This window comes from Python bivittatus, unplaced genomic scaffold, assembly GCF_059951505.1.
Source record: "Python bivittatus isolate LINGU-HERP-01145 unplaced genomic scaffold, Pbiv_v1 ctg000160_np1212, whole genome shotgun sequence".
Classification (NCBI taxonomy): Eukaryota; Metazoa; Chordata; class Lepidosauria; order Squamata; family Pythonidae; genus Python; species Python bivittatus.
Genome location: NW_028277076.1, coordinates 4,769,656 through 4,779,228, shown reverse-complemented (window position 1 = coordinate 4,779,228; position 9,573 = coordinate 4,769,656). Strand labels below are relative to the sequence as shown.

The following is a 9,573-nucleotide window of genomic DNA, read 5'->3' as shown; positions in this document are numbered from 1 at the left end:
CCTGAGGTACAACAGAACCCATTCCCCACCCATTTCCCCTGCCTAGGTGGATAGATTTCCAAACCTTTCCGTGTTTTAGATTTTATCTTCTTGGGCTTCTTGTTATCTCAGGCCAGCCAGCAAATAAATCTCCAGGAAGTTTTCATGTAATTGAATGGAACTCGTAACTTGAGAGTCGTATTACAGAGGAAAAAAACACTGCGCTGGCTGCGTATCTTCTTTCAGACAGGGGAGAACCAAGCTTCATTTTAACCACGAATATATTCATTAGAAATTGGCATGGTTTGCACGCTGCACTGAGAGAGTAGATGAGACACCCAGCTGAGGTTTAGATTTGGCCTTGGCACAGCCACTGCTCTGCACATTTTCCTACATTTGTTTTATTTACAATATTTGTAAAGTTGACGCCCCCATCATTCCAACCCTGGATTTTCAGAAGCCGTTGCCCAGTTTCTGCCTTCTGAAAATCCTTGCATCACAAATATCTATTTATCGAGGAAAGCTCTCTTCCTTTCTTAGTGTGCCAGGGGAAGAATTCTCTCTTGCCCCAGATATGCAATCCTTCAGAGGTACTTTCTGTTCTCCAGATCTGAGGGAGGAGAAGTAGAAGGAGAAGGAGGAGAAGGAGGGCAGGGGGACGGGAGGGGAGGGGGAAGGAAGGAAGGAAGGAAGGAAGGAAGGAAGGAAGGAAGGAAGGAAGGAAGGAAGGAAGGAAGGAAGGAAGGAAGGAAGGGTTTAAATCCTAACAGAAAAATGGGAATTCATTAGAAATGATGGATAATTTATTGACTCAAAAGAGAAATTACATGGCAAGTGAAAGGGGAAACAGTACCAAATGGTATTTCTCACTGTCTACTACGTGGTGGTGGTGGTGACGATATTGTTGCTATTGCTGCAAAGGCTGTGTTCACATAACAGGCTAAGGCTACTGAGCTTCCTAATGAACTGAGTGGGGACTAGAACTCAGTTTTGCTCTAACCTAAGTCAGGTTTTGTTGCAAACCGTCATCTACAGATCGTCCTGGGGAAACCCATATCAAGCTCTGATTATGATTTAGCATGTGGGTGCACTCTGCCAATTATCAAGAAAAGACCGGACAGCCTTCTCTCCAGAATGGCATGAGGATTCCTGCACTGGGCAGGGGGTTGGCAGGAAGACCTCCCAGGTCCCTCCCAACCCTACGATAACTACGAATTGAACCACAGGGAAAGAACAATTAAGTGTGGATCAGTCCAACCTGGGAACGCAGCCATTAAGGCTCAGTTCATAACCCAGCTCATTAAACAAAGCGCGTCTGAGCGCATCGACGAAACGCAGCCTCGAGGCACAGCTTAAGCCCAAACACGCCCCGCCCGAGGTGGCTGGGCGGGTCGTGTGAATGCTCCGGAGGAGCTGCCCGCAGGCTTGCCAACAGAACGGAGCGCGGCAGACGCTGGAATGCGGGGCGGCGAAGGGGCCGCGCGGGCCATGGGGCGACAACCGCCAACGTCCGAAGTCCCGCGCGGACCTCTTTTCAGTTGCTGCCCACCCCGGCCGCCAAACTGGGCAACAGCGCGGTGGGTCTCATGGCCGACGTGGAGAGAGGCATCCGGACCAACCGAGACGCCATCAATTGGGACGGTGAGACCCACCGATCGGCCTTTCCCCCCGTTGCGGTCCTGCTGGAACTCTCCCCTTTGCGTTCTGCATTTCCTTCCAACCCGCAGCGTCCCAATCTGCGGATTGGCGCGGCGAGCCCCTGAGCCGGTGCAGAGCGCCGCCGCTTCGCGGCGACGCGATGGGAAGTCGGATCTGAAGGACAGGCTAACTCTTTAAAGCGAAGCGCTAGGAAGACGCTGTTTCTCTGAGCACGCACAGAGTGTGTCTGTCTTGGCAGTGAATTTATGCAGGCGCGAGGTGGCTGCGGGCAAGCCGCTTTACTGATGTACCGATCCCCGTTGTGTAAGGGGAGAAAAGAGGTAGACATTGCTGTGACAATTTTGATTGCTTGATTGATCGTGTGCCATCAAGTCAATCAAACACTTCTGATTATGCGCCATCAAGTCAATCAAACAGTTTGGGCTGATTGATTGATTGATTGATTGATTGATTCTGTGCCATCAAGTCAATCAAGCAATTTGGGCTGATTGATTGATTGATTGATTATGCGCCATCAAGTCAATCAAACAGTTTGGGCTGATTGATTGATTGATTGATTGATTGATTCTGTGCCATCAAGTCAATCAAACAATTTGGGCCGACTGATTGATTGATTATGCGCCATCAAGTCAATCAAACAGTTTGGGCTGATTGATTGATTGATTGATTGATTCTGTGCCATCAAGTCAATCAAGCAATTTGGGCTGATTGATTGATTGATTGATTGATTATGCGCCATCAAGTCAATCAAACAGTTTGGGCTGATTGATTGATTGATTGATTCTGTGCCATCAAGTCAATCAAGCAATTTGGGCTGATTGATTGATTGATTGATTGATTGATTCTGCGCCATCAAGTCGGGGTCAACTCTTAACGACCACATAGATCGACCCTTTCCAGGAAGATCTACCCCTTCAAGTTTCCCACCAGTGCCCCCATTGCCACTGTAACTGAGATAACAATGTGGCTGCAATCCAAATTCTATGCCTCTATTGTCACCCTCTGAAAGTGCTTCTGTGAACTGTGGTTCTATATTTAAAAACGAACTGGCATTCACAGGAGGTCATCGCTGACAAAGACAGGAAACGTGTCTCAACTGCACTGAGCAAGACGGAGAAGGGAAATTGCAGTCAGGGTGTTGGGTTAGCATGTGGGCAAACACAGCCACGGCTAATGCTTTAGCGTGTTGCATGCGCTCCGCTGGTTGTGGCTTTCCAGTAAATCGGGATGGAGCAATGCTTGGCTCGGTGCAGAAACTGCAGACTTGTGAGCGATTTGTAGGCAGGAACTGAATCATCGATATGAGAAAGAAAACAGAGAGAGACGGTTTGGCACAGTGGTTAAGGCGCCAGGCTAGAAACCGGCAGACCGCGAGTTCTAGTCCCGCCTTAGGTGCCAAACCAGCTGCGTGGCCTTGGGCCAGTCCCTTTCTCTCAGCCCCAGGAAGCAGGCAATGGCCAACCACTTTCAAAATCTTGCCAGGAAAACAGCAGGGGCTTGTCCAGGCAGTCAGCAGTGACTCAAAGGTACAAAAAAGAAGGAGGACACGTGGGCACATCCATCGCGTGAGCTAAAAAGGGATTTATGTTACAATCCGTCATTTTTCTTTTCAATAAGAATACTTCTAACGCATAAGAGGGACATCTCATTCTGCTTCCTGTGGCACCCTTCAGGTCTTCTCTTTCTCCTTCAGCTTCAGAGCTCATGCAGGACAGGAAGCCCTGACACCCTGTTGAAAGGGAAAGATATATTTTGTGTTCTAGCGGAAGGGAATTTCTCTTGAACTGGGCTTGCCTGCTTCGGAGCAGGGGGTCCCGTTCCTTCGTTTGGTGGAATCTCAGCCCACCCCAAATCACAGTGATCTTCTAGTGGTCATTTTCTTCATCTTCTACTTCTCCTTAGTCCAGCTTTGTGTGACCTGCCCGTCTGCTTCTGAGCTGGACTTTGGACAGGGATGAGCGCTTTAACCTAACACCCATTTTGCTAGGAAGGCATAGAGTTATTTTTCAAAGCAAAGCAATAGAATTAGTGTTTGCTTCTATCTGTTCATTTTTCTTTCTTTCAGGGAACTTCGAGGAAAACTATGGACCGTGTGAATGGATCCTAATTATCCTAATGCACATTGCTGTAATTTTAACTTTCCCCATATCCATCTGGATGTGCATAGAGGTAACAAGATACAGGCCTGGAATCCTAGCGTGTGATCTATTTCCACTCCTTCTTTCTTTCTCCATTTCTTTTATATCCTAGTTTTTCTTTAGGGGCTCAGTATGAGGATTCCCTCCTTTTTCTTCTCTGGGCAGGAAGTAAGAGTGATGTGGCAGTGTTCACACATCGTGCAAAACACCAACGGGCTTTGCTTGTTTAGTAAGTTGTGAGAACCCGCTCACTGTGGATTGCAAAGCAGGGTTTATGGTTTGTTCAACAAACCATGATTAAAGCAAATCACTTCTCAGTGCTGCACAGGAGCCTAAGCAACCAGTGAGCCAAAGCCGCCCCCCCCCCCCAAGGCTGAATTGGGAAACCAAATCTTATGCTTTGATGATTGAGGAGGACTTGGTTTCTACTACTAGTACTTTCTCATGGTAAATGTTATGAATTGAACCCCTTTTGATTGATATTTTATTGTTGTTTCAGCTATTGTTGTTTCAGATTTGGATGCAACATTGAGAGCTAGAGAAATAAAATAACATAAGAATAATAAAATAAAACAGGTCATGAAGATGATCCCTTATCTGCAGCACTGTATGGAAACCAATATGTTCTCCTGTAAGCTACTGGAATTGGCATTAATTTCCTTCCTTCCTTCCTTCCTTCCTTCCTTCCTTCCTTCCTTCCTTCCTTCCTTCCTTCCTTCCTCTTGCTATCCTTCCTTCCTTCCTTCCTTCCTTCCTTCCTTCCTTCCTTCCTTCCTTTCCTTCCTTCCTTCCTTCCTTCCTTCCTTCTGCTATTCTTCCTTCCTTCCTTCCTTCCTTCCTTCCTTCCTTCCTTCCTTCCTTCCTTCCTTCCTTCCTCTTGCTATCCTTCCTTCCTTCCTTCCTTCCTTCCTTCCTTCCTTCCTTCCTTCCTTCCTTCCTTCCTTCCTTCCTTCCTTCCTTCCTTCCTTCCTTCCTTCCTTCCTTCCTTCCTTCCTTCCTTCCTTCCTTCCTTCCTTTCTTCCTTCCTTCCTTCCTTCCTTCCTTCCTTCCTTCCTTCCTTCCTTCCTTCCTTCCTTCCTTCCTTCCTTCCTTCCTTCCTTCCTTCCTCTTGCTATCCTTCCTTCCTTCCTTCCTTCCTTCCTTCCTTCCTTCCTTCCTTCCTTCCTTCCTTCCTTCCTTCCTTCCCGAAACAACAGGCTGTGCTTCACTCTTCCAAGCCCTTGATAAAGCTTACAACTTATTCTGCCATGCCATACAGAGCAGGCAGGGTTGAACATGATAAACGTGGCAACAACCGGGCTAGAAAAGCAAACATGTAAGTGGGGGGGAAACCGTGTCTACGTTTCTGTTGCAGATCGTTATGGAATATGAACGAGCTGTCATTTTTAGGCTGGGCCATATCCGAAAAGGAGGCTCCAGAGGTCCTGGTAAGTTCCTTATCCCGCCCAAATGCTTCAGGTCTGATTGTTTGGATGGAATTACTTGGGTAGCAAAACACAGGACGTAACAGCTTGCTAGGTTTCATCTTCAAACAGGATGACCAAGATGGTGAATTAAAAACATCCAGCTTTTTAATGCTGTGTGAATGTTGCTGTATTCATTCATTCATTCGTTCGTTCATTCATTCATTCATTCATTCATTCATTCATTCATTCGTCTTCCACACTGCTTCCACCAACCAACTGACTCTAAGCTTCATTGCCACATATTGGTAATCTTGATTTGCAGGAAGGTGGTAGTGGGAGAAGACCCCCCTCCCATTCAGGCAGATCCCTCTTCCCTGAATGATGTCAATTTACACATGGAGCCATTTCTATCCTTCTCAGACCCTGAATCCATAATCACAATGGGTTAAATACATGTTAAAACAATGAGACACAAAAGACATATTGGAGTTCTCACAGTAATTAGAAAACAACCGTTTTTACCAGAAATGTGGTACTCGAGGGCGTATAAAGGAAGCAAAGATGTCACTCAGCAAGTCATTAATTGCACCTCAAAGAGATTTCTTTTACCCTGCAATAAACTGCAGATGCATTTTAAACGAGCCGCTTATGGGATCCCTGCGCCAGTATACACGGAGCTGAAAAGGAACGCCAGTAGCAAAATATTCTCTTTGTCCATTTCCTGAGCCTTTGGTTTCTGACTGAACAGAATATGTGATTTGCTTTGTCATACATTCTGTATAAAAAAAGCTTTCTTGTTATTGCTGTCGTTGCTGCATTGTTGCTGCTGACCTCTCCTGTCCTGCCCTTCTCGCCTCCCACCGTCTAAGGATCCAAATGTCTTTTTCTGCAGGAATATATTTTGTTTTGCCCTTCCTAGATCATGCGATCACAGTGGATATGAGGACAATATCCTTTGATATCGCTCCTCAAGAAGTAAGTACAGTACCTAATTTTTTAAAACATATTTTGGGGCGTGCCTTCGAGTCCATGTTGACTCCAGGAGACTGCCTGGACAAGTCCCTGCAGTTTTCTTGGCAAGATTTCAGAAGTGGTTTGCCATTGCCTCCTTCCTAGGGCTGAGAGAAAGCGACTGGCCTAAGATCTCCCAGCTTGCTTTGTGCCTAAGGCAGGACTAGAACTCATGGTCTCCTGGTTTCTAGCCTGGTGCCTTAATGGCTACACCAAACTGGGTCTCAAGTACCTAATACCTCATTTAATAAGTGGGCATTGTCCTTCTATAATCTCTGTTGTGAATGCTGAATTTCAAAGGGTGGCGGGGGGGGGGGAATCATGGCCATTTATTTATATATATAATTCGTATAGCTACCCAGCTCACACCTGTGGCTCTGGGAAGTTTACAAGAGTAAAACGAACCACCCCACCAAACTACCCCTGGAGCCCAAGGAAACCATCAACCTCACTCATTTTTTTGGTGTAAACTTTTTGCTTCTTCGTTTCTTTTCTGTCGCTACCCTATTCTAGGTTCTTACAAAAGATTCGGTGACAATCATGGTGGACGGTGTAGTTTATTACCGCGTTCGGAACGCTATCCTTTCCGTCGCAAATGTGCTCTACGCAGACCCGGCCACTCGCCTCCTGGCTCAAACCACCTTGAGGAATGTCTTGGGAACCAAAGATCTTGCTCAGATTCTCTCGGACAGAGAGGAAATTGCCCACAGCATGCAGGTCTGGGAACGCCAGAGCCAAGCTGCTTCTTTTTGAGAGATTCAGAACCAACCCAGATCAAATCCTGGTGTGCAGAAATGGTGAAGCCCCTTTCAGGTTGAGCCCAATTCCTGATGGTTTCCCAGACATGTCCGTGTTGTTTTCTCGGCAACAGTGTGGAAACGTCCTAGGGTTATTTTGTTTGCTTCCCAGTGTATCCGTAACATTGCTTGGTGACTTCCCATCCAAGTATGAACCAGGCCTGATCCCACTTAGCTTCCAAGCCAGACAGAGTCTGCCAAGAGATTGGATGGACACGTCCATACTGTCATCAAGATTTGAGCTTGACTCAAGGGAGGCCTTACCTTTATGACACGCTAGACTAAAATGGGATGGGGTAGCCTGTGGTTCAGAATCAGCCTGTTGGGGAAATCCAGTCCTTGTGTTTCCCTATGAAGTGAAATAGGCCCATGTAAACAAAGACTATGATTTATTTGTTTGGACATGGGCTGTTACAGGAATGTAGCAACTGCAAGTCTCAGCCTGCAGGGCTAAAGCAATACAAAACATTTACTCTGACCTACGTTCAAGTGTTGCTTCCTTTAGCAAGTTGGACCACCCCAGTTGGGTGGATCAGGAAGTCCAGGGGCAAACTGCTTCCTGAAGGCTATCACTAAGAAAACAGCTTGAATGCCATCACCAGCAACCGGAGCTATGTTCACAACATGTAATGCTAATCCCTGATTAAGAAATCCTCCAAAATTCTTGCTTTTGCTCTTTCACTTAGAAGAAAGACTGTCCATTTTTTTCTTTTTAAGAATTTGAGGATGCAGAGTTGAATAGGCATTTCCTGGTTGAACAGCGAAAAAGGGGGAGAAGACAGATGTGCACATCTCTGGCCAGGTCCACACGATATGTTCAATCTTGACACGTGCAACTACGGATTGTATAAGCCACAATAAGCCGAGTTTGCACATATGACACCTTCTTCTTCTTTTTTAAAGGTCACTCTAGACAAGGCCACAGACGACTGGGGCATAAAGGTGGAGCTCGTGGAGATCAAGGATGTGAAATTACCCATCCAGCTTCAAAGAGCCATGGCTGCTGAAGCAGAGGCTGCTCGGGAAGCCAGAGCAAAGGTGGGAAAGGCTGCTTATTTACTTTGGGGGGCTGTCTAGGAAATGGCGTTGATCCCCTTCCCCAACTGTGCATCTCCCAGATGTGCTGAAGACCAGATGCCCTAATTGCCAGCCATCTCGCAGGAGCTCAGATGAGGACTTCCCCCCTCTTCTTTTTCAGCTGAGATGGTGATTTATGCGTCCCTAACAGAGGTGGCCAAGTCTCCCCCATCCTCAAAATTGGCAATTCGTTTTCTATTAGAAAGCCTATTATTTCTTTTCCAATTATGTTTATCTCCCCCCATAAATCATGGATCATCGATAGAGGGGAAGAATAAGCTGGCATGATTTGTGCCAGAGAATTGACGGGGCAAAGGCATTTTTAAAATCCCTCAACCATCTCCTGATCTCCTGGCCTCCTCTTCTCATGTAGCCCCTTTTAGATAAAAGGGTCCTAGGAGATCCAGCTGTTGATCTCCCACATACAAAGCAACTCTCAGATTTTGGAGAGCAGAAGAAACAGGAGGCAATGATTCTGACTCAGGGTTTGTACATCATGCACAGCCCTAATGGGGTGTGTTTCAGCTTCTCCCATACCTGACTCAACCAGCCATCGTGACTCGTGAACTTGTGCCTTGTTCCACAAAGCAGTTAACTAAACCAGCACCACACGTCCAACAAACCTACTTTACATTTGGCATCCTGCCTTCCAGGTTATTGCAGCGGAGGGTGAAATGAATGCCTCGCGGGCTCTGAGAGGAGCTGCAGCGATCATCAGCAAAAACCCGGCGGCGCTCCAGCTTCGGTACCTGCAAACGCTGACCACGATTGCTGCCGAGAAGAATTCCACCATTGTCTTCCCCCTTCCTTTAGACATCTTACAGTGTCTTGCCCCTTTGAAGCACTAGCTGGGGATGACAATGAAAGAAGATGAGCTTTTCCATGGTAGACCAAGAGGCAACTAAGCCCTTTTGACCAAAATGTGTGTGTATACGTTCGCATAGGTGTTTATGCAACATCTATTTAATTTCTCCTTTCAGCATGACTGAAAGCTCAACCCCGAGGAACACCTGAGCGTGCACTTTCTGACCCTTCTCTTCCCCCCCCCTTCCACTCAGCAGCTGCTTGCATCAAATAAAAACAGCGTATTTACCTCACCCCCTTCCCCTGGTTTGCCAAATAAGCCTCAATCAGTAATGTTGGTGCCAAAGGCTAAGCGATGGGAACCCACAAGTGCTGGATTCCCATCCAAAGCCCCAAATCAGTGAACCGATCGATCGGCTTAGCGCCGGGGGTGAAAGCCAACACCGCGGCGTCCCCAATCCTGGTCGGTGCCACGTTTCTACAGGCGCACCCACCAGTTTTTCCGGCATGGCATCCTTTGCGTGACGCCCGCCTCTGCCAGGGCACCGTTGGGGGCTCCTGGGTCCGCTGCCAAACGCCGCGGGGTTTCACCTCCCTTCGGCCGCTCGCCAAGAGATGCCCGGTTCAGGCCGCACGGCGCGGGGAAGCGACCGGCCCGGGTGGGAACCGCCGGCGCCGTCTGCGCTTGGGGAGCTCTCCGCG

General features: G+C 47.5%; 1 protein-coding gene across 2 annotated transcripts; it reads left to right on the top strand.

Moving 5' to 3' along the window:
- Nucleotides 1-769: 769 nt before the first annotated feature.
- LOC103062601 (stomatin-like) lies at nucleotides 770-8,921 on the top strand. Of its 2 annotated transcripts, none has more exons than XM_088146979.1 (7): nucleotides 770-1,620; nucleotides 3,704-3,807; nucleotides 5,131-5,203; nucleotides 6,102-6,157; nucleotides 6,707-6,910; nucleotides 7,894-8,028; nucleotides 8,721-8,921. In XM_088146979.1, exons 1-7 carry the CDS (start codon nucleotides 1,566-1,568, stop codon nucleotides 8,913-8,915), a joined length of 822 nt encoding a protein of 273 aa, XP_088003105.1. In that variant the 5' UTR covers nucleotides 770-1,565; the 3' UTR covers nucleotides 8,916-8,921. The 2 variants fall into 2 exon arrangements, with proteins under 2 accessions (XP_088003105.1, XP_088003104.1); XM_088146978.1 differs by having other exon boundaries at nucleotides 772-1,620; nucleotides 6,075-6,157.
- The last annotated feature ends 652 nt before the right edge of the window (nucleotides 8,922-9,573 follow it).

Coding starts and splice junctions, on each gene's coding strand:
- LOC103062601 (XM_088146978.1), top strand. CDS start 1,566: ATGGCCGACGTGGAGAGAGGCATCCGGACCAACCGAGACGCCATCAAT. Junction 6,158..6,706: donor TTGATATCGCTCCTCAAGAA/GTAAGTACAGTA, acceptor ACCCTATTCTAG/GTTCTTACAAAAGATTCGGT. Junction 6,911..7,893: donor AAATTGCCCACAGCATGCAG/GTCTGGGAACGC, acceptor TCTTTTTTAAAG/GTCACTCTAGACAAGGCCAC.